Source organism: Astyanax mexicanus, unplaced genomic scaffold (assembly GCF_023375975.1).
Source record: "Astyanax mexicanus isolate ESR-SI-001 unplaced genomic scaffold, AstMex3_surface scaffold_35, whole genome shotgun sequence".
Taxonomy (NCBI): Eukaryota; Metazoa; Chordata; class Actinopteri; order Characiformes; family Acestrorhamphidae; genus Astyanax; species Astyanax mexicanus.
Genome location: NW_026040045.1, coordinates 411747 through 436670, shown reverse-complemented (window position 1 = coordinate 436670; position 24924 = coordinate 411747). Strand labels below are relative to the sequence as shown.

Here is a 24924-nt window from a genome sequence, read left to right as displayed (position 1 = left end):
TTCAGGTAATCTATGTTATGCATCTTTATACTGCCAGAGTTAAGCCTGTTATTTAGCTAACTTTCTGAATCTTGAATAAATTACCGTGATTTGACGAAGAAAACACGCAGAAGCCCGTCTTCACCTCGCAGCGCAGGACTCTGCTTCCATATACACGCATACGTAGGTGTGAACGTCACTTCCGTCCCCTCGCGTGAGGTGAGCCCCAGATTGCTGGAGCCTCACAGTGGAGGTCTGCAGCCAGACCCTACCAGACCCTACTCAAAAAAGACGAAAAGACCTAGAGACACCATTCCACATCTGTGGTGATACACTCGAGGCCTAGTATTTATTAAAAATAGAACGGAGTCTCTAGCTCATTTCCTCTCCAAAATAAAAAAATTGCAGTTACTCTACCCCACCACCAGGTGGACAGATTTGGGGACACATTTGCAACCTTTGTTCCTAACCATTATTCAAATTAAAGCCGACGCCCACATTATTAAAGCCGACGCCCACATTGGCAAAAAGCCAAAAGTCACCAAAGAGTCAAGAGGTGATCCAAAGTGTCATTGACTCCTATCTACCTAACTACAAAAGTTAGATTTGCCCAAAAATTGGTGGGCATCACCGCCACATCACCCAAAGCTCAAAAATGACAACGACTTTTACCTACTCCAAAAACTTTTTACAAAGTGTCGAACACAGATAGAAACATATAAAATGGGACACCTCGGTGAACCGTGACTCCTTGGAGACCACAGTCCCTAATTCGGAAACCAAAGGACATACAGACTCCAAACCACTGTCAGACTATCCGTATAGTCGCCCTCTACAACCTTCTGCAAGTATCTAATGGCATATTGGTGAAAAAACACACTTTGGTGACCCTTTGGTGAGCTATGACACTTTGGTGACCATGACTCCTTGGTGACCTTGGTCCCTAATTCGGAAACCAAAGGACATACAGACTCCAAACCACTGTCAGACTATCCGTATGGTCGCCCTCTAAAACCTTCTGCAAGTATCTAATGGCATATTGGTGAAAAAAACACTTTGGTGACCCTTTGGAGCTATGACACTTTGGTGACCGTGACTCCTTGGTGACCGAAGTCCCTAACTCGGAAACCAAAGGACATACAGACTCCAAACCACTGTCATTTTATCCGTCTAGTGTACCTACGCCACCTACTGGACGTTTTTAGAATGTAGCACTTATGGTTGTGCCAAAATTCACCAGATACCACTTTGGTGAACCAATACGCTTTGGTGACCTTGGTCCCTAACTAAAACAAATGAAAAGAGACATTTCTTAAACATTTATTTGTTTTTTTTATTTTGCAACATTATGAAACTTACAAAAACCCTATCAATAAACCTAGCTAACAAAGAAAACAAACATACCTACATCTACCTAACAAACACTATTTAGAAAAATTCAAACTTCAGCTTTTAAAAAAACAGCCTCAACAAATAAACAACACTAGGGTTAACTATTTACAAATTAACATACAAATTACAGATCTGATGGGGTGGACTTATGACCGCATCTAAGGTGAGCAATTCTCAGATGAGCTCAGGCTGACCGGAACTAAGGCTGAGTCATCGTCGGTGTCGCTCGTGCTCGACTGGGCAACCAGCTGCATCTTGGACCTGGGCTCGTCTTCTTCCTCTTCAGTGGAAGACTCGAACCTTAAAACCCGCTTCAGCCGAGGTCGCTTCTGCACTGGTGGGGTGCTGGAGCATCCTGCTTGCTGCCGATCTTCCGCCATCCTCCTCTCCTCCTTACCAGCCGCCGTCTCTGCTTGCTGCCGATCTTCCGCCATCCTCCTCTCCTCCTTACCAGCCGCCATCTCTGCTTGCTGCCGATCTTCCGCCATCCTCCTCTCCTCCTTACCAGCCGCCATCTCTGCTTGCTGCCGATCTTCCGCCATCCTCCTCTCCTCCTTACCAGCCGCCGTCTCTTGCATCTCTCTGACATGTGCAGCTTCAGTCACCGTGTTGAGCGGAATATAGAATTTTGAAGCTACCGTGTCAGAGTGGCACATGGATCTGTGTAAAAGGGCCCTCTTGGCTGGGGAGATGTTCTTGGTCTGAAAAACAGGTCAAAAAACAAGCATATCATTACAACAACGCTTTGGTGAACTTAGTCCCTAATTCGGAAACCAACCTATGGTTATTTACGTTAAAAAAATCTATACTTACATAGTCAACCATGGACGTTCTGAGGTTCCTGAAGTTGTAACAGCCCGAGAACCCCAGCTCCAACCACTGCTGTTGAAAATACTCAACAAGCTTAAGACATTTGCCCCCCGACTTTGAAAAGAAAAAGTAGGGTGATTCTGACCCTTCGAATTTGTTGCGCAAACTATGAAGGGTCATGAACCACCCAACCTCAGTTTCAGAAAGGCACAGTTGGGCGTGCCCATAAGTCGCTGCCGATTTGTGGCTTTCCACCTGTAACAAATAAACAAAACATTTTTGCAATCAAACACGTGGTAAACACTGTTTTCTTACACAACAGAGTAACACTTGCCTCAATGATGGTCATGCCATTTTCGACCTCAGAATCTTCAACTTCTGATACCAGCATATTGCTGAGTACCCCTGTCCTGTGCCCGGACATCGAAATAAAATATCCGGACAGCAATCCATAAATTGCCTTCAAGTTCTGTCTCCTTGGATTTTCTTCCAGCAGCCCTATGAAAAACACATGACAATGAGTAGCCTTGTATTAAAACACATTTTTTCCCTAATTTCAATAAAAAGCAAACTTACCAAGTTTCTTCGGGAGAACTTCCTCGACCTTCTCCCTGAACTGGGAGCTCATTTTCCGTGGAAGGATGTTTCCTGCAAAAAACAAACAAACAAACAAACAAACAAACACACAAACCAAAGAATAAACAAACCGCATATAAAGTACCGTTTAGATGTAACATTGTAACCATCAGTACTTACTCGACAATTCCCTCCGTATTTTTTGTCGGTGTGTTGTGACGTCCTTGTGGATAGTTTTCAGACATCGCTGCGTCTGCGAATTCAGCCGCTGAAAATCCAGCATAGACAGCTTTATTTCACCAGAAGGCATGTCCTGGAGGAACCTAAAAAAATTCCGAAGGTTCATGATGTTGACCCTTATGGTTGTTGGCTTGAGGCCATCTGCGATAAGGACTTCAATCCACCTGGAAACAATAGACAAACAACAAAACAAAACACAAGTTACTTTGAAATCACAGAGGCAACTTTCAAGAAGGAAAAATTGCCCTTCAAAAGATGGCCCCGGCCCGCATATAAAAGAAAACGACGGACATGACTCCTGCAAGTGTTGCCATGTGTTGTCTTTTGCCTTGTCCGTCGGGTTAGGCCCCACAACAAACAAAAAACAGTCTTGTAGGATTTTTTCTGTAAAACACAAACATTACACAAAACAAAACAGGTATTGAACATATAAAAAAGGCACATATATATATATATATATATAAACACTGACAACAATTGCGCTCACCATATTTGGGGTTGTGCTCCTCTGAGAACGAGTCCTCGTGGGAGAATTTTTTTCTTGTGCGCTTCTGAGGGCTCATCTGATATAGACAGACCAGCCTCCCCAGCTCCCTTTCCTTGACCTTACAATCACTCCTAGGGCAATCCTGCCCTGCTAGGCCCAATCGCGCTTTGAGGACTTTAATTTCTTCATCCTTCCTCCTGTGAGCCTCAACACAATTGGGGTTGTTGCAGACAACCTCGGCACCACCTCCTCTGCAACACACAGTTCGACAGCCTCAGCCTCAGCCGGGGCCTCAGGCGTCACAACTGGTACCGGCTTGAACCCCACGTCCAGAACGGACATCATAGGCACCTCTGGGTGCGTAGCCCTCAAATCAGCCAGTTTGGAAAGCACAAAATTTTTTTTGGTCTTGGCGACCGCGTATGCCATATCGCTTTCCTACAAAACAGATCAGAATAATTTTTAATTGTCAGTATGAATTTGAATACTTTTAATCACATAAAATACAAAAACATACATTATTACCATGTAACTACTAATGTATAACACATTGTAATAACATACAATATAATAAGATTTTTTAACCAGGCTACTATGAGTTTTAATCACATAAAATACAAAAACATATGTCATTTACCTACTAATGTATAACGCATTTTAATCACATACCTCCATTTCACCATGGCAATCCATGTAGTGCCTATCGATGCGTTTGACAAGTGTGCCACATCCCACCTCCTGGCACATGAATGTACCATTGACACTAAAAAAAAAAATAATAATAATAATAAACAAATAGAAATATTAATAATATTTTACATATTAAAAAACTACTGCTTACCGCCCACTGGACAGCTGCAGGAGCAGCATCTTCTCCTCCGTATTGGTCAAATGCCTTGGCAGGTTGCCATACGTGTTATGACAAATTGGACATAGTTGTTGTCTTTGCATCTCTAAACAAACATTAAAAACATTTGTTTACATGTTTATATTAGGCTTATAGGTGTGTGTTGATGTATATATATATATATGTTCATTTTACACTTATAAGTGTAAATGGTCACTGACAACATTGGTTAAACATTGTTTAATAAACATAACAAGGAGGTAAACATACTTACTGCCAGTCTCTCCTCTCTCACTATACTGACTGACCTTTACGGGCACTTCCTGGGTCATGATGCGGTGAAGGATGAATTGCATGAAGGGAAAAACACTTAAGGTGGACCCATAATGATCTGGTAAAACATGACGTTTTTGAGAAATTCTTTCTAATTTTGCCACACCCCTAAGGGATATGTCCTCCACATGTCCAGTAGGTGGAGCAGCGTGACGACACAAACAAAATGGCACCTTTCCCGACGTATTTAAGTGTTGTTGTAGGGAGTTAGGAATTACGTTCACCAAAGAGTCACGGTTCACAAAAGTGTTTTTTGGTGACTTTTGGCACAACCGTAAGTGATACGTTCACCAAACATTCAGTAGGTAGTGCAGGTCGATTAGACGAACAAAATGACACGTGACTCGACTGAAGTTACTTTATTGGTTGGGGATTGGTTAGGATAAAAGATCACCGATGTGTCATGTAAGTTCACCAAAGTTAAGAGCCCATAACTCCTGACCCTTAAGTCCTAGGGTCACCATCTTTGGATATAGTGAGCACTCCAGCGCCCCCTTGTGGTGTGCCAAGTTTCGTGGGCGTAGCCCCTCCCCTGACAGGCCCCTCCTACATTTTGAATCCAGGCCAAAAGAGTTCGGGGCCGTATCTCGGGAACGGTTTGACCTAGAGACACGAAATTCGGACCCTGAATCGGACCTTCGGTCTGACTCAGTGGTCCGAATCTCGTGAACCTACGACGTTGCTAGCCCTGACGGCGCCCGAAAAGACTTTTTCAGGCCTAAATTTAGGCCTCTGGAAAATAGGTTAAAGGTTCGTATCTCGGGAACCGTTTGACTTACAGACACCAAACTGGGATATGTTGGTCAGAGTGAACTCTGCTAACACCGTGTAGAGTCTCGTGGACCTGGCCCGTTGGGTTCAAAAGTTACGTTTCTATCAACTTCTAAACCACACAATGGTCTTGTCCTTTATAGGTCTAAGAACCTCCTGACATCTAAGTGTGGATAAAAACAAAAATATTTTTTGGCGCTCGTACGCTCACGGGGCTAACGGTAGGTTACACGAAATGACTAGACGGACACAGTGCCCCCCTGTGGATGTTTCTAAGTCTTTTGGTTAGGGAGTTAGGATCAGTGTTCACCAAAGAGTCAGGGGTCACCAAAACGTTAAAGGTCATAACTAGGCCATTTTAAGTCCTAGGGTCACCAACTTCGGATATAGTGAGCACACCAGCACCCCCTTGTGGTGTGCCAAGTTTCGTGGGCGTAGCCCCTCCCCTCACAGCCTACATTTTGAATCCGGGCCAAAAGAGTTCGGGGCCGTATCTCGGGAACGGTTTGACGTAGAGACACGAAATCGGACCGAATTTCGTGACCCTACGACGTTGCTAGCTCCCCCGGCGGCCGAAAAGCCATTTTTGGGCCTAAATTTAGGCCTCTGGAAAATCGGTTAAAGGTTCGTATCTCGGGAACCGTTTCACCTACAGTACAAAGATTTTTGAGGCCTACTCTCTGACCTTAAAAAAACACTTCAAAAATCCATATCTCGGCTTCATTAAGTCCCAGAGACACCACATTTGGATATGTTGCAAGGGTCTATCTGACATACTCAAGTTTGGTAAGCCTAGGACCTTTCCTTCTGAAATAGGTGTTTTTAAGCGCCCGCTTTCGACAAGGTTGACCTCTACCGGTCGTGCCGGTCGGCGCTATGTGCTCGGTTTGGCTCTACGTGCCCTAGATCACGACCCCCTTGGGGGGGTCGGCCACGGCCACGGTCACCAAACGGTCATGATGACTCTTCCGTGACGTAGCCACACCCCCCATGATGACACCCACCGGGTTTCCTGGACTGGTCTGGGGCCTCGGACCCTTGGAGCCTTTGGCCCCAGGACCTTTAACCTAATCCAGCCAGTGCCACCCATGATTGCCGGGTTACGTGGGGCTTCCTCTGCTTACCCATCTTTCCTTAAGTTCACTTCTCTGTCTCTCTGGAAGATAAAGGGTTATCAAATTCAAAATTAAGAAAAACCTCTCCATAAAAATATAAAATAAATACTTACCCAAAGGTTATTAAACTAAAAATCGAAGGAAATCTCTCCTCAAAACCTTAAAAAAACACAGATTACGAAGGTGTCATCAAACCAAACTCTGCATTACCAAAGGGTCATTGAACTAAAAACAAAGGAGATCTCTCCTCAAAACCTAAAAACAAATACTTACCAAAGGGTCATCAAACCAAAAATGAAGGAAATCTCTCCTCAAAACCTAAAAAAAACACAGATTATGAATGTGTCATCAAACCAAACTCTCTATTACCAAAGGGTCATTAAAAACAAAGGAAATCTCTCCTCAAAAAACCTAAAAAACAAATACTCAACAAAATGTCATTAAACTAAAATGAAGGATATTTCTCCATAAAACCTGAAAAGAATAAAAAAAATACTTACCTGGGGAATCACAGCATTAATCCAAACCTAAAATCTAAAAAGAGGAACAAATATTCCCTTTAAAAATCCACTCCCCCTTGGGAATTGACTTAACTGAACATTTGAAATTAAACAAGGGGCGGAGCCTGTTCCTGGAAGCCTATATAAGCAGCAGGACAGGGGAAACCATTTCAGAGCTGGAACTGAGGCAAGTCTGTGCCTGATGAAGGATCATTCTCTTCCGAAACGTTGCAACAACAGACTTGCCCAACAATAGTCGACCATAACTAAAATTAAAAGTAGATCACTTTAATAATTTTTTTTCCCCGCAATCAACAAATTAGGAACACATGGAAGCTTATCCAAGAGCATCCAACTAAAAACTACACTGCTACTTATTAATAGTATTATTATAACTTCCTGTTATAATAATACTAATCATGTAAATTATTTCAAGTAGTAATAATAAAAAATTATTATAAAATACCAAAACTACTTAAAAAACCTTAGGGACCTAATACTCAATTAAAATGTCTTCACACCCATTCGCTCCCTAGTTAAACAATAACTTTAGGGAGAGGGAATGGGTGAGCTAGAAAGGCCAAGACGGTCTAGAGGGTGCCCTGCTCAGTCTAGTGGTGCACTCCTCACTATGCTCCCTGTGACCTCACAATTAAAATAAACAAGTTTAGAGACCTAGCACTCGGACGAAGTAGGATTAAGCTAGAAAAGACAGATCAGTTCAGAGGGGGTCCTGCTTGGTCGAGTAACACACCCCTCACTCTGCCTACTCCTACTTTACCTGCTCATTGACCTCAAGCCCAGTAGCAATGCCTAACAAGCGCCGGCCCGTGCACTACCCTTGGTCTTCCTACTCAAACCATGCAGCCTGTTGGGCTGTACTGAGGGAAGTCATTGTATATTACAAAAACCTAACCCTAACTAGGGCCTGGCACGCTTTGGGACCTGAGGTGTCTACGGCAATCTCCTTTCAAAATAGAGTCCAGTGGTGCAAAAATTATCGTCCTACGACCTTCCTACGCGGAGTTATGACCGTTTGAAATTTAAAAAAAATGAATGGTATGCCCCATAGGGAATTTTGTTTTATTTTTCATAAATTCCCAAAGGCAGCCAGAGACAAATGGACCAGTTTTTGATATGTCCCCATCTCCCAAAGTTTTTTTTTTTAATGGAACGACGCGCCTATCTCCTTCCGATTCTGAGATAGCGAGCTTGCAGTTGCGGACTCCCAACACTGGTAGGCGGTACTGATGAGACCCTGTGATACCTTTTGGTGATCTGTTTCCTAGCGAAAATTTAATAAACTTTGTTGAACCCCGGGGTGGTCCCAATGTGTCGTGTGACATCATAGGACCGCCCCCCGGATCACCAAAGTGTCGTGGGTCCCTAAATAACATGTTCTGATGAGATGTCTCGGAACGGGCCGAAACATGGTCAACGCCCCCCTGGGGGCGTGGTAGGGCCCTGCCTAATCTTAAAAAGGCTTTAAAAACGTATCTTTTGATCTAGATCGATTGATAAATAAAAATTTACATGGCTGCGATCGGAGGGACGAGCCCGACGCATAGGTCTCGTCGGTTTTTGGCTAGAAGGCTGTTTTATTTTAAGTGTCTTCAAATGAATCTGAAAACCTCACTGGCAACGCTCTTGGGCTGAGCAGAGTCCATCCCAGTCATCATAATGGAAGAAATGACAAATCTTGCACTCAGATAGGGAAAAGATAACCAAAGTGTTATGTGAGTCTATCAAATGTTATGTGTCTCAAAAAGTGTATCTGAAGTACCAAAGTGTAATGGGAGTCCAAAAGTGTTGCCAGAACCCTAGCAATGAAAAATCATGACACATTGGGACATGTAAGGTACTGGATCACCACAGTGTGGAGGGAGTCCCAAAGTGTTGCCAGAACCATAGCAATTAAAAATCATGACAAATTGGGACATGTAAGGTAATGGATCACCACAGTGTGGAGGGAGTCCCAAAGTGTTGCCAGAACCCTAGAAATGAAAAATCATGACACATTGGGACATGTAAGGTACTAGGTCATCAAAGTGTGGAGGGAGTCCCAAAGTGTTGCCAGAACCCTACAATGGCCAACCCATGACATGCCTGACCCTCTGTAAGTGAAAAAGACTCAAAGCATACTTTGACCTAGGGGCCCCAGAAATTACCAATGAATTAGTGGATTAACCCTTCGCTTTCCTTAAAAAAACAACTGGGCCCTATCTCCTTACTGTAAATATTTTTGGTCAAACATTTTGTGTCATCTGGTGCGGCTTGCCGTCCCCAACACATAGGTATAGGTTTGGTGAAAATAGGACTTAAGGTTTAGCCAAAAATGACAAATAAGCAATTTGGAGATCCGCCACGCTTTCGTGATCCTTAGTCCTAAACATATAAATAAATAAAAATTGCCAAAACAAACTCACCAAATTTGGATATGTTTTTCGGAATGATGAATACAATATGCAAACCAAATTTCGTGACCTTCCTAGCCCTCATGGGAGCAAAAAAGGGATTTTCGGGCCTACACTAAGGGTGTACTCACACTAGGCCCGGTTTGGTTGAATCGTGCCGGAGCACGGTTCGGCCCCCTCCCCCGCAGGCCTGCACTCACACTGCGCTAAACGATCCGTGCCCAAGCATGCTTTTGTCATCAACAGGCGACTTTTGTTTTGAAGAACAGTATGCGCGCGCAAAACAATGGAGTTCAGGATCGTACTATTGTTTTTGTTTCTCTGGAGTCGTTTTGGGCGTGTAAATACGCAACTGAACCAGAGAGTCATTGATTGTGCAACACAGCGATTTACTGCTAATCGTGCTGCACGTGTAAGGAGGTTTTAACACAAGCAGCAGACGTCCAGGGAGAAATTTGCAGCTTTACTCGCGGACTACAATTCACGTTCATCAGTAAGGTAAGAGACGTACTTGCTATATACATAAATAGTGACCAAAGGAGCGAAACATAAAACTCAAGTAATAATAAAATGTGTTTGTTGTTTAGGACTTGTAGATAGTAGTCCTAATTTATTATGGGTAACACTAACCATTATGGTGCTCTTTAGAACCCTTTTCAAAAATATTATATGCAGAATTGTGTATAACAAGTCTAAAATACAATTTCCCAGTGAAAAGAGCACTTTAAGCAAGCAACTGGTTCATTTTATTGTTAAGGTGCTAACGCTACATACCTAGAAAGCAAAATGATTTTTTTTTTTTTCTATTGCTGATGCATTGAAACAACGTTGATCGCTGTCAGAATTGATTTGTGCACTGATTTTATGTTGGTTCAAGATTGATTCAATGTTATGGTTTTACATTTACTGTTTGTATGGATTTTTACTTGCATTAAATATGTATATTATTGATATTCTCTTCATATTAATTGTGCTGTATTTCAGTGTAGAAAGGGACATTAAAATACTACTACTGCTACTAATAATAATAATAACAATAATAATAATTATTGTTATTATTATTATTATTATTATTGTTATTATTAGAGGGGAGCAGCTTTCTCCGAAAAGCATTAAGTGTAGATGAGCTCCCAACTATCCAAAACCTTTAAATGAGTGTTGATTCAGTATTTCAACACTAACCAATGTCTATTAGTCAATGTAAAGTAAAGGTTGTTTAATGGTTGATTTTCCATCATCAACGTTAAAAGATGGAATGCAACCAAAAAAAAGTTTATTCAATTTAATTAAATTCTTATTTGTTTGTTGCAGTTGTGTAAGGTGATCTTCTATGCATCAAATATCATTACAGTTAACATTTCTTTTCCATTCTGCAGGACCATCTGGATTCGGCAGAGGTGTGGTGTGTGGTGGAAGCATGTTGTCACGAGCTGGACAGACTGTGAATGGAAAATAAATTTTCGAATGAGAAAGACCACATTCTTGCAGTTGTGCGACCTCCTACAGCCTCACCTTCAAAGAGACACAACCACATTCAGGAAACCAGTACCTGTCGAACAACGTGTGGCAATATGCATCTGGAGACTGGCCACAAATGTGGAGTACAGAACCATCTCCCATTTATTTGGGATTGGCCAATCAACTGCAGTCACTATAACCAATCATGTTGCCCAGGTAATTGTGGAAAAACTGCTTCCCATCTACATCAGAAAACCCTCTGCCCAAGAATTCACGGCCATTATACAAGGTTTCCGAGACAGGTGGGGATTTCCACAATGTGCGGGGGCTATTGATGGGACTCATATTGGCATTTTAGCTCCCCCTGACAGTCCTACTGATTACTACAACCGTAAAGGTTTCCATTCTGTCATCCTGCAAGGTGTGGTAGACCATCGACTCCAGTTCTGGGACATCAACGTAGGTTGGCCGGGCAAAGTCCATGATGCTAGAGTGTTTGGCAATTCGTCCTTATACGAGAAGGGACAGAGTGGTCAACTATTCCCTAACATTACAGAGAGCTTTGCAGGAGTAGATGTGCCAGTGATGATCTTGGGGGATGCAGCATATCCACTTCTGCCATGGTTGATGAAACCATATCCTGAAAACCAGCAAACAACCCAGGCACAGACTAACTTTAACAATCGGCTTAGCAGGGCACGCATGACTGTGGAGAGGGCCTTTGGCCTTCTCAAAGGAAGATGGCGGTGTCTAATGAAGAGGTGTGATTGCCACACCAGCAACATAAACAACATCATTACAGCGTGTTGTGTGCTTCACAATTTTTGTGAAGTGAACAGTGAGGAATTTGATGTTGATGTTCAGCAAGAAAATGAGACTGAATGGAATGCTGTAAATGGAAATGCCACATCAAATGCAGTAAGAGATGCTTTGTGTTTGTATTTTTCTAATCTGTAGAGTTTACATGTTTACATGTTTCAGGTGATGTTACTGCACCTCATTTCAAATACCCCCAAATTCCTTGTGTGTATTATCATATATGTAGACCCTGCAAGTTTCAGATGAGATCAGATTATTTGACAGAGTTACTAATGTGACAAAGTTGTTTCACTTTTTTGATGAACTTTATTTTTTCTTTTGCTTTTACTAGCAATAAAAAAATATATTTTCCCAAAACTTTTGTGGACTTTTAACAGTATGTACAACATATATAAATGTGTGGTTTTCTTCCACAAATTTTGGTATATGTCAGGGTGGGTGCAGGGAAGACGAGGAGGCGGACACAATTGCAAACAAAAAGGGGATTTATTAACAAAAACCGGATACACAATACACAGGGATAAACTGAAAACAAGACTGAGGAAATCGGGGAAAACATGGAACACTGACAGACGATAAACGTACAAGGATCGACACCGGGGAAATGGAACACGGACCTTAAATAGAGGTGCACACACACAGGAAACATGAAACACCTGGGACGAAGGGGCGGAGCTACAAAAGAACACAGGTGAGTGGAAAAACACGGGCAGAACACAGGGGCACGGGTCACGTGGGACAACACAGGCACGAGGACAGACAGGAAACAGGGCCAGGACCTTACAGTATATAATATAAAAATGCTGTTTTTTTTTTTTAAGAAAACCACTGAAATGGTAAGTGTTCACATATGAAATTAATTATACAGGCCACAACTGTAACTATGTAAAGGCACAATTTGGAATATAATGCTATGAAACACAAAATCAGGATTTTGAAATGGTAGTATGAAAACAGTAAACATTCTTAACATTCTTCAAAACATGAAACGATTATTAACAACTTAATATTCTTGCAAGCCTCAAATGTCCAAAAACAAATCCTCTTTGGAGGATAATAAAGAATCAAACCTACAACATGTAGGTAGAACAGTGCATAAAAAAACAAATTGTTTTAAATGTAATTAAAGCATATAATTATGCAAATAAGAAGTAAGAGTTAAAGGTTGGACTTTAAGGTTGTGATAGCCCTGGGTAGATGTATGGGGTTGATCAAGGTGGGAGGGCTGTGTCTCCTCACTGGTGGGGTAAGAATAGTGTTGGTAAGAGGGATGGGGTGGATGTGAGGGGGGCTGATGTGGGAAAGGAGGCACCATGACTTCAAACAGTCTGGTCATCATTTGGTGGAACATCCTGTTTGACTCTTGGCGCTCTTCCCTCTGTAGATGTTGCCGACGCTCCTCCATCTCTATTTGTGCTTTCATCCAGTTATCGAGCATGTCCTTCTCTTGCTGGTGACGCACCTGCTCCCCTTGCATGAATTCATCATGCTGTTTCTTTTGCATGTCCAAAAATGAGGCCATGAGATCACCCACATCTGTCTTCGTCTTCCTCTTCCTGTTCTTCCTCTGTTCTGAGGGTGTTCTTTGAAGTGTGCTACCATTAGAGGTCTCAGCTTGTCTGTCATCACAAGTGATTGACTGATCTGAAGATAGTGAGGTGGCTGTTAAAAGCAAAAAAAAAAAAAAAAAGGAAACACAAACGTAAACATTAGCCCACTGTAATAATAACAAATATAACCCTGCTGAAAAAAAAATCTGCTCAAAACCAGCTGGTCATTTAGGAAAAAAACATACCCTATACTAGCTAAGTTAATGAGCTAGCCCACCAGCATGGGGTATGTTTTGTCTGGATGACCAGCTGGTTTTGAGCAGGATTTTTTTCAGCAGGGAATATACAGGCAGAGGCTGAACATCAGACTAGCACTAAATGATTGCTTAACGTAAACAAAAGTACACCATACTGAAACAAAGCCCTGGAGCACCTAGCTAATATTGCTTATCACTAATTACTGGTTAAAAAATCCAACTCATAACTAGCATAATGTATGTTGCATTTGAATATGATTATGCTTGATCATGCTAGTCGACCGTTTGTTGTCAAGCTTGGTCAGGTTGATCATGTTTGTAGACCAGTTAAACAACAAAAACATAGCTCATTTAAAGCTACTGGACTAGTTAGCTAGCTAACTAGTTAACCATGTCAAAAGGTGTAGGGTTAGGGTCATAAACATAGAGCATACTTTGTGTGTTACATGCTCGTCTATATGACTGTATAGGGTAGAAACCCCACAGACATTTTTTCACGTTTTTCATATTATTTTGTAAGATATCACAGGCTAAACGTTACTCACTGCTCAGTGGGCTTGCCGGTCCAGTGTCCTCCGTAAAGCTGTCCGATGGGTCGGACGGTGTAGCAGACTCCAATATATTAGGCTGGCTAGTTGGTTTGTGCCCGATTATTTTATCCACAGCATCATACCATGGGAATTTGTCCTTTTCTTCTGATGAGCTGCCATGACTTACGGAGCGTATCCCGCGCCTTGAGATACTGACTGCGCAGTTTCTTCAGTTTATCACGACATTGTTCCACAGATCTTTGATATCCACGAGCTAAAAGATATTCACGAACTTTACCGAATATATCTGAGTTCTTATGCGTGGTTTCCAGCTGTTGCTGTATGCTCTCATCCGCCCAAATATCCAGCAAACACTGCACCTCTGCCGTAGACCATAAAGAGCCCTTTGCCGCCATGCTTGTTTACAGTAGCGTCGCGGTTCGGAGCGATCACACTAGCCAAACGAACCGTGCTTTGGGAGGTAACTGTGCCCGGGCACGGTTCGGATTGCCTAGTGTGAGTACACCCTCAGGCTTCAAAAAAATTAGAAAAAAAAAATCGTATCTCAGCGACCTTTGACCCTAGGGTCACCAAACTCGCATATGTTCATTGTACTTGGGTCTTCTTCCACACATTTCACTTTTTTGCAATTAAAAAGCTTTTTTAAGTGTAAAATCATCTGGTTAGGGCTTTTATCACCAAAGCGTGTCGGATCTACAAAGCGCTTTTTTGCATTTTTTGGCTAAGCCGTAAGTCTGACCGCTACCAAACTTGTTGGGGTGGGTCGGCACGCCAATGAATTAGTGGATTAACCCTTCGCTTTCTGTAAAAAAACAACTGGGCCCTATCTCCTTACAGTAAATACTTTTGGTCAAAAATTTTGTGTCATCTGGTGCGGCTTGCCGTCCCCAACACATAGGTATAGGTTTGGTGAAAATAGGACTTAAGGTTTAGCCAAAAATGACAAAAAAGCACTTTGGAGATCCACCACGCTTTAGTGATCCTTAGTCCTAAACCAAAAAGAAAAATTTAAAAGGGGTGTATCTTCAGGTTTTACATTTAACTTACCACCATGGACCCTGCAAAAGAACCCTGCACTACTTATACATCGTGTATATTATATTGACTTATTATATTGATGTGTATGTTCAAGAAAGAGTCATTTCTTAACCATTAATAACATGTATTCAAGATTAACAAGTATGTAAACAATGTCAACAACAGACTTGCATGAAATTTACCGTAAAACATAGTAAAACAACAATAAGAACAATTCAACAACAACAACAACAACAAGAAAAATTGGGCAAAATGCAACGATGAATACTAAACAAATTTGAAGGATTCATACACCGCAGACTCTTCAATGTCTTCATCATCCGAACTGCTGAGCATGACAGTGGAACACTTGGCCTTAACCATCTTGACCCTCGGCGACACCTTCGCCTCTAGGAGCTTCATGTCCTTCTGGCTCACAAAGAGGTGTGGCCAGCGGATGGATCTGCCCCTATCTTGCACATGGTGGCCTACTTTATACAAAAAGATTATTACATTATACAAAAAGATTATTACATATTTACTACGATATAGATATATGTAACCAATGACTTACATCTGTTTGAGGGTTCTTCACTGGGCTTTGTAGGATGAATAATTCTCCTTCTCCTTGTTGTTGTTCTTCTTCTTCTTCTTGTTCTTCCTCCTGACGTTCCGGGCCACTATCATCCTCCGAAGAACTAGAAAGAGAAGATAACTTCCGCTTGGAAGCCGGCGGTCTGGATAGGGATTGGTGAGACCCCTAAGTTATACAAAAAAACATTATTAGAAAACCATGATAATGACATAATTGCTACGACATAGACATATGTAAACAATGACTTACATGTGTTTGCTGCTCTTCTTCCTCCTCACTTTCCTGGGAAGACTCTACAAAAAGGCACCTCCTTGAACCTCTTTTTTTTTTTCTCCGGGCTGGAGGTGATAGACTTTTCGGGAGAACTCTCTTCCGCCTGCAGCTTCCGCACTTGGGCCGCCTCTGAGGCCGTGTTCAGGGTTGTGTAGAACCTGGAGGCCACGTCCTCAGAGTGGCACATAGCACGGTGGATGAGCTGCTTCTTCTTGGGGCTCTTGTGCTTGTTCTGAGAAAACACAAAACAAATTTACAAGTTAAAAGTTTAAAAGTTACAAATGTAATTTTATGAAATCTTGAAATGAAATGTTAAAAAAAAGATAATATATACTCACATAATGGACCATGGAGGTTCTGAAGTTCTTAAAGGTGAACTGACCTCCGAACCCCATCCTCTTCCATTCCATTTGGAAAAGTGGCAGCAGCCTGCTGCAAACCCCTCCGGAACGGTTAAAAAAAAATGTTCAGAATCCCCCCTGCAAAGAAATCACGGAGAGACACCAGTTTCGTGAACCAGGAATACTCCTCATGGTTCATGGCCAACTGGGCATGTCCGTATGTACTCGCCGATTTGTGTTTGCTGACCTGTAAATAGAAAAAATAGAAAAACATGTTGCAAATAATAAAAAATCAACATCCTTTTTAACCCTGATCACACAACACTCACTTCCACAACGACGTGGTCCCCCTCGACGTCTGCGTCCATTACCTCGGACACCTTCAAATTTTGCAGGACGCCTTTCCGATGTCCACTGACACTGACAAAGTAACCCACCAGCATTCCATACACCTGATCCAAAATCTCCCAGGACGGGTTGCTCTCCAAAGTTTCTGTGAGAAAATTTAATGAAATCATATTGTCTTTACAGGAAAAAAATAAAATAAAACAATTATTAAAGGAAATGTACTTACTGAGCTTCTTCGGCAGAACACGCCTAACACCTTTTCGGAAGCATTTTGTGTCCTCCTTTGGCACGATGTGATCTAAACACAAAACACCCAGTATTACACACACACACACACACACACATATATATATATATTGAATAACTTCATTACTAACATTTCTTGTTCTTCACCACCTGCAGCTGCTGCTGGTCCCCATCCTCCTCCATCTCCTCCACCTTCTTCACCACCTGCAGCTGCTGCTGGTCCCCATCCTCCTCCACCTCCTCCACCTTCTTCACCACCTGCAGCTGCTGCTGGCCCCCATCCTCCTCCATCTCCTCCACCTTCTTCACCACCTGCAGCTGCTGCTGGCCCCCATCCTCCTCCACCTCATCCACCTTCTTCACCACCTGCAGCTGCTGCTGGTCCCCATCCTCCTCCACCTCCTCCTTCTTCACCACCTCCTCCTCCTGGCCCCTTGGCCTTGTAACTGTAGCCCAGGAGTCCTCGCCAAATAATTCCAATGCAAGAGTGTGAGTCTACAAAGAAGAAGGAGAAGAAGAAGAAGAAGAAGAAGAAGAAAAAAATAGTATTAATTTAGAACCATTTGTTTAACCCTTGTGTGGTGTTCATATTTTTGTCACTCGTTTACTTTTGTAACTTGTATTTAATTCAGCTAAATTAAGCAATTCTACATTAAAATGCTTTACACATGCTCGCTTCACCTAAATTGCAAGAAATATAAACAGCTTACATTGTTAATATTTGCCCTTTACCTTTTTTATGTTACATTTCTTTTAAAAAGTGCTACTCTTTTTTTATTAGTTTTTTAATAAAATGTAAAAGAAAATGAATTAAACTCAAGATTTGAGTAGAAAATTTGTTTAGTTTCAAATTTACAAATGAAGCAATGTTTATTAGCCCTTGGCTAAACATACTGTATGTAATATAAATGCGCAGGGACAGAACACCAGAACACCACACAAGGGTTAACATAAATAAATGTACATAACACATTTAAATAACAAAATATATATATATATTTACCCAAAAAGGCGATAGCTGGCCAGAGTATAGGTGACGTGTTGCATGTGTCCTCAGTATACTACACAAATATAACAATTAAGGGTTAGAATTAAAGGTAAGTATATAACAATTCAAGTAATAAAATAATACTTACTTTCGAACTCGCTGCACTATTGTGGTTACGCCATGCATCATGGCCAAATGGATTTCCACATTGGCACATGATGCATTGCAAAACCTGCACCTTGTTGTTAGATTTTGCATTTCTGAAAAAAGAAAAAAGAAAAAAATGAATAGATAACCTGTTAAAAGCTAGCAATGGACCTAGTCCCATATCACACTACATTACATCGCATTACCATTGTTCCTAACTAAAACAAGCGTCAAACGTAACGTTACAGTGTCATTTCTAAAATAATAATAATAATAAAAAGTAATAATAATAAAAATAGACCCTTTTTAAACATTGTTCCTAACTAAAACAAGCTTCAAACATAACGTTACAGTGTCTAACAGTACTCCGTTAACCAAATTTTTTAATCAACATTTTTCTCCTGAAATTGACTTACAATAGTCAAATTTGCACCGCAAAGTGCTGTACTTACTTTCTGTCTCTCCAACACACCGACTGCGCCAAAATAGTGGTTTCCCGCCAGGTAGATGGTGCGTCACGTCACGTGGCAACCAATCATGCTGCTGCTTCTTGCCGACGTCAAGTTCGCACATGCGCAGTAGCGCAACCTTAAAAAAATTTAGCTTTATGTGCGTCAATGCGTTTATATTGCGCATAAATAGCGTTTTAGTTTCGCGCTAGACATAGGATGGTTCAATTGACACCAAAATCAGTAGCTAACATCGTAACATTTGTCCGATATAGCCATACAATTTTAGTGATTTTAGGACTTACTGCGGCCGAAATATTTAGGTTTATTTGCGTCAATGCGTTTATAATGCGCATAAATAGTTTCGCGCTAGAGATAGGATGGTTCAATAGACAACAAAAAGTATTAGTATTGTATATTTTAAGTTTTTGAATAATAATAATAATAACAATAATAATAATAATAATAATAAACCTTATACACCCACATAAAGTGCATTACCTTGACTTACCAATTCTCCGCATTAACCTATTACCTTTTTGAATATAATTAAAATCATTTTATACTGTCGTTACTATGTAATTAATGTGCTTCGGTGAACACATGTCCTAAAAGAGTATAATACCGTTACTTCTGCATTTTAGACGCATTGAGGCAAATAAAGCTAAATATCTCGGCCGCAGTAAGTCTTAGGGTCACCAAAATTGTATGGCATTTTAGGACCAATTGTCCGATGTTAGCTAGTTAATTTGGTGGCTATCTGACCATTGTACCACCCACGCGACCCTAAAACGCTATTTTAGTTATTTTAATATGAGTAGCGCTAGCCGTGACATCACCTAGAAATTCGGAACCTTCACTGCGCATGTGCGAACACGCTCATGCCGACATGCCTTTTTCCGCTCAGTTGGTGAGGAGGAGACGAGAGTGCAAGTAAGTAAAGTGCCGTGCGGTGCAAATTTTAAGTCGATATCAGGTTAGAAAATGTCCGATGTAAAGTAAATCTGTTTAACGGAGCACTGTTAGACACTGTAATGTTATGTTTGACGGTTAGGGTTAGGAAATTAGGAACATTGTTCACAAAAAGGTCTATGTTTACCGAACATATATTTCTTATTCCGCTAATACTGTGTTGGGAAAAACAGCACTACCCTCAACTGCTCCAGTGCGTTCCCCTTGATTCTTTTGATGGAAGCCTGAAGTAGAGTTGATAGAGAGACAGGATACTTAGATCTTCAGCAAATTAGCAATTTATTACAACAGAGCTCTGGGAACCCCTTCCACTCAGACAGAGTTTCAGTAGAAGAAGTTCAATGATCCTTACATTTACAAGACCTTATATCCCCAAAATCCCACCCATACATACTGTGCAAAGGTCAGTTAAGCGGTTCCTCAGCAACTGTTTCTAACTGATTAAGTTAAATCATTTATTGATTACTACTGTTTTCTATGTGTCCTCCGGCCTCATCTCTGCTGCTTAGGCGCTGACTTCTGCATTACATGCTACATACTGGACATTCAGTTTTGAGGTGTCAGCCTAACTGTCCTTTGCACACTCACCCACATACACAGTTCAGGTCCAATATCCAGAAACAACTCACTAGTTTCAGACACTTGAGTCCGCAGAAACAAGATCACTCACATGACACTTCATTCTCATAATCATAATCAGGTTTTTGGATTAAATGTCATTTTGTCTGATCAGCTGAAAAATACCTTTAATATTAATATTTACTGTTTCTTAACAACTGGTAATGTAATTCGATGTAATGAGATCTTTGGTTAGGGAGTTGGGGGATTTGTTTACTAAAGTGTCTTAGTTTACAAAGGTGTATTTTTCAAGTTTTTCTAATAATGTTAATTAATATGTAATTATCGGTAATAAAAGGTTTATTACAGCGACTAGACGGACAGATTGACACATTTCGAGTTTCCTGAGATCTAGGGTTAGGGAGTTAGGGGAAATGTTGACCAAAGTGTGGATGTTCACCAAAGTGTATAATACCGTTACTTCTGGATTGTAGACGCATTGAGGCAAATAAAGCTAAATATCTCGGCCGCAGTAAGTCCTAGGGTCACCAAAATTATATGGCTATTTAGGACCAATTGTCCTAAAGTTGGTGAGGAGGAGAGAGAGAGAAAGTAAGTAAAGTGCCGTGCGGGGCGTCTCAGTAAAGACACGAAGCCAGGATAAACTCTTGGGTTGAGGCATTGTTTTAAATGCGGCCGGTAGCAGAGATTCCCCGGATCGGGCGGAGCTTTTGTTTTGGAGTTTGCTGAACTGCTGAGACGCATACACACACAACCAAAAAGGTCTATGTTTACCGAACATGTATTTCTTATTCTGCTAATACCGGTAATGTAATTCGATGTAATGTAATGCAATGTGATGTGGGATTTTTTTTTTTTTTCATTTTAGAAATGGAACACAGGTGTCTCCTGTAGCGGTTTTCTATTGTTTGTGAGGAGTCTGGTTCGGCAGGGTGTATTGATTGATGTATTAATTGATTGATGTATTGATTGATGTATTGATTGATGTATTGATTGATTGGTTCTGCAGGATGTCCTGTAGCGGTTTTCTGTGGTTTGTGAGGAGTCTGGTTCGGCAGGGTGTATTGATTGATGTATTAATTGATTGATGTATTGATTGATGTATTGATTGATTGGTTCTGCAGGATGTCCTGTAGCGGTTTTCTGTGGTTTGTGAGGAGTCTGGTGAGGAGGAAGCCGCTGGAGCCGGATGGCGAGCAGTCGGATTTCCGGCGCTGTTTGAAGACGCTGGATCTGGTGGCGCTGGGGGTGGGCAGTACTCTGGGGGCGGGGGTGTACGTGCTGTCGGGGGAGGTGGCTCGGACCGTGGCGGGTCCCAGCATCATCATCTCCTTCTTCATCGCCGCCGTGGCCTCGGTGTTCGCCGGGCTGTGTTACGCCGAGTTCGGCGCCCGCGTCCCCAAAACCGGCTCCGCCTACCTCTACGGCTACGTCACCGTGGGCGAGATATGGGCTTTTATCACCGGCTGGAACCTCCTGCTCTCCTACATCATAGGCAAGCTCAGAAATGCACCCCGGATACACATTAACCCCTTACAACACAATCACCCTTTAGCATATACAGTTGTGGTCAAAAGTTTACATACACTTGTAAAAAAACATAATGTTATGGCTGTCTTGAGTTTTCAATAAGTTCTACAACTCTTATTTTTCTGTGATAGAGTGATCGGAACACATACATGTTTGTCACAAAAAACAGTCATAAAATTTGGTTCTTTCATAAATTTATTATGGGTCTGCTGAAAATGTCACCAAATCTGCTGGGTCAAAAATATACATACAGCAACAAAATTTGTCAATTTTGGTGATGTAGCGAGTTGTGTCAATCAAATTAGCTTCATGTCATGGCCTCTTCACTTCTTGTAAGTGATTCTGATTGACTACAGCTGTTGACTTCTCATGAGCCCATTTAAATAGGGCTCATTTGACCCAGTGATTAGACTCAGCTACAAAAGCTACAATGGGAAAGTCAAAGGAACTCAGTGTGGATCTGAAAAAGCGAATTATTGACTTGAACAAGTCAGGGAAGTCACTTGGAGCCATTTCAAAGCAGCTACAGGTCCCAAGAGCAACTGTGCAGACAATTATACGCAAGTATAAAGTGCATGGAACAGTTGTGTCACTGCCACGATCAGGAAGAAAACGCAAGCTATCACATGCTGCCGAGAGGAGATTGGTCAGGATGGTCAAGAGTCAACCAAGAATCACCAAGAAGCAGGTCTGCAAGGATTTGGAAGCTGATGGAACACAGGTGTCAGTCTCCACAGTCAAGCGTGTTTTACATCGCCATGGACTGAGAGGCTGCCGTGCAAGAAAGAAGCCCTTGCTCCAGAAAAGGCACCTTAAGACTCGGCTGAAGTTTGCTGCTGATCACATGGACAAAGATAAAACCTTCTGGAGGAAAGTTCTCTGGTCAGACGAAACAAAAATTGAGCTGTTTGGCCACAACACCCAGCAATATGTTTGGAGGAGAAAAGGTGAGGCCTTTAATCCCAGGAACACCATGCCTACTGTCAAGCATGGTGGTGGTAGTATTATGCTCTGGGGATGTTTTGCTGCCAGTGGAACTGGTTCTTTGCAGAAAGTAAATGGGATAATGAAGAAGGAGGATTACCTCCAAATTCTGCAGGAAAACTTAAAACCATCAGCCCGAAGGTTGGGTCTTGGGCGCAGTTGGGTGTTCCAACAAGACAATGACCCAAAACACACATCAAAAGTGGTAAAGGAATGGCTAAACCAGGCTAGAATTAAGGTTTTAGAATGGCCTTCCCAAAGTCCTGACTTAAACCCCATTGAGAACATGTGGACAGTGCTAAAGAAACGGGTTCATGCAAGAAAACCATCACATTTAGCTGAACTGCACCAATTCTGTCAAGAAGAGTGGTCAAACATTCGACCTGAAGCTTGCCAGGAGCTTGTGGATGGCTACCAAAAGCGCCTAGTTGCCGTGAAAATGGCCAAGGGACATGTAACCAAGTACTAATGTTGCTGTATGTATATTTTTGACCCAGCAGATTTGGTGACATTTTCAGCAGACCCATAATAAATTTATGAAAGAACCAAATTTTATGACTGTTTTTTGTGACAAACATGTATGTGTTCCGATCACTCTATCACAGAAAAATAAGAGTTGTAGAACTTATTGAAAACTCAAGACAGCCATAACATTATGTTTTTTTACAAGTGTATGTAAACTTTTGACCACAACTGTATTTATATATATGTACAGGGGTTGGAGAATGAAACTGAAACACCTGTCATCATTTTAGTGTGGGATTGTAGGTTTCATGGCTCAATTGGAGCAGCCTGGTGTTCAATCTTCATTAATTGCACATTATTGCACCAGTAAGAGCAGTAAGAGTGTGAAGGTTCAATTATCAGGGTAAGAGCACAGTTCTGCTCTAAATATTGCAATGCACACAACATTACGGGTGACATACCAGAGTTCAAAAGAGGACAAATTGTTGGTGCACGTCTTGCTGGAGCATCTGTGACCAAGACAGCAAGTCTTTGTGATGCATCAAGAGCCACGGTATCCAGGGTAATGTCAGCGTACCACCAAGAAGGACCAACCACATCCAACAGGATTAACTGTGGATGCTGTAAGAGGAAGCTGTCTGAAGGGGATGTTCGGGTGCTAACCCGGATTATATCCAAAAAACATAAAACCACGGCTGATCAAATCACGCAGAATTCAATGTGCACCTCAACTCTCCTGTTTCCACCAGAACTGTCCGTCACCACAATACATTATTGTGCTCTAAAACCAGGTGTTTCAGTTTCATTCTCCAACCCCTGTATCTAATATGAATATAATATAAATGAATGAGTGCAGTGATTGAGGTTGGAGTTGTTGTTGAGTGCTGGAGCTGAATGATTAACAGGTGATAAAGTTGTGTCAGTGATTATCAGTGATCTGATTGGTTGATTTTATGACGGGCTGTAATCCTGCAGGAACCTCCAGTGTTGCCCGGGCCTGGAGCGGCACCATTGACGACCTGATCGGAAACGTTATCGCTAATTATCTGAGTCAGCACGCCGCCATGAACCTCCCCGGCCTCGCCCCCTACCCAGACTTCTTCGCTGCTGCACTCATCATGCTGTTAGCAGGCAAGTATATACCTATATACCTCATATACAATTAATTACTAATTACTTATTGAATGTTATTAAATATTTTAAATTAAATTAATTATTGTGATTCATCAGGTATCCTCACGTTCGGAGTGAAAGAGTCTGCGATAGTGAACAAGATTTTCACGGCGGTGATCGTGGTCGTGCTGCTATTCGTCATTATCTCTGGATTCATCAAAGGTGATACTGGATATGTACACACTGAATAATACATCGCGGATACTAAGTAATTTATATAAAAACGTAATAATTTAATGAATAGTAGATACTAAACTAGAAAAGGCAAAGTTCGTGAACGAACTTTAAGTTGGCTTGTCAAATAGTTACTAAGTTGTGTAGTGTGGTGTGGAGTGTGTGGGGTGTGGAGTGGGTTGTGGAGTGTGTTTGGTGTGGTGTGTTTGGAATGTGGGGTGGAGTGTGGTGTATGTGTGGTGGAGTGTGGGGTGAGTTGTGTGTATTAGGTGTGGAGTGTGTGTGTGGTGTGGTGTATGTGTGGTTTGAAGTGTGTGTGGTGTGGGGTTTGTGTGGTTTGAAGTGTGTGTGGTGTGGGGTTTGTGTGGTTTGAAGTGTGTGTGGTGTGGGGTTTGTGTGGTGTGGAGTGTGTGTGGTGTGGGGTATGTGTGGTTTGAAGTGTGTGTGGTGTGGGGTATGTGTGGTTTGAAGTGTGTGTGGTGTGGGGTATGTGTGGTTTGAAGTGTGTGTGGTGTGGGGTTTGTGTGGTGTGGGGTATGTGTGG

General features: G+C 41.8%; 2 protein-coding genes across 3 annotated transcripts; one reads left to right on the top strand and one right to left on the bottom strand.

Moving 5' to 3' along the window:
- Positions 1-1806: 1806 nt before the first annotated feature.
- On the bottom strand, positions 1807-3376 carry LOC125790256 (uncharacterized). Of its 2 annotated transcripts, none has more exons than XR_007430068.1 (5): positions 3203-3376; positions 2938-3080; positions 2758-2829; positions 2185-2679; positions 1807-2072 (listed from the first exon to the last, which is right to left on the bottom strand). XR_007430068.1 is itself a non-coding variant. In XM_049473239.1 (5 exons), exons 1-4 carry the CDS (start codon positions 3309-3311, stop codon positions 2381-2383), a joined length of 618 nt encoding a protein of 205 aa, XP_049329196.1. In that variant the 5' UTR covers positions 3312-3376; the 3' UTR covers positions 1807-2072; positions 2185-2380. The 2 variants fall into 2 exon arrangements, 1 of the variants encoding a protein (XP_049329196.1); XM_049473239.1 differs by having other exon boundaries at positions 2938-3161; positions 3289-3376.
- A 16944-nt stretch (positions 3377-20320) lies between these two features.
- LOC125790228 (cationic amino acid transporter 2-like) lies at positions 20321-24397 on the top strand. The gene is made up of 3 exons (XM_049473221.1): positions 20321-21549; positions 24009-24164; positions 24264-24397. The coding sequence occupies exons 1-3, from the start codon at positions 21180-21182 to the stop codon at positions 24395-24397; spliced, it is 660 nt and encodes a 219-aa protein (XP_049329178.1). The 5' UTR covers positions 20321-21179.
- The last annotated feature ends 527 nt before the right edge of the window (positions 24398-24924 follow it).

Coding starts and splice junctions, on each gene's coding strand:
- LOC125790256 (XM_049473239.1), bottom strand. CDS start 3,311: ATGGCAACACTTGCAGGAGTCAT. Junction 2,830..2,937: donor AATACGGAGGGAATTGTCGA/GTAAGTACTGAT, acceptor TGTTTTTTGCAG/GAAACATCCTTCCACGGAAA. Junction 2,680..2,757: donor AGTTCTCCCGAAGAAACTTG/GTAAGTTTGCTT, acceptor TGTTTTTCATAG/GGCTGCTGGAAGAAAATCCA.
- LOC125790228 (XM_049473221.1), top strand. CDS start 21,180: ATGTCCTGTAGCGGTTTTCTGTGGTTTGTGAGGAGTCTGGTGAGGAGG. Junction 21,550..24,008: donor CCTGCTCTCCTACATCATAG/GCAAGCTCAGAA, acceptor GTAATCCTGCAG/GAACCTCCAGTGTTGCCCGG. Junction 24,165..24,263: donor ACTCATCATGCTGTTAGCAG/GCAAGTATATAC, acceptor GTGATTCATCAG/GTATCCTCACGTTCGGAGTG.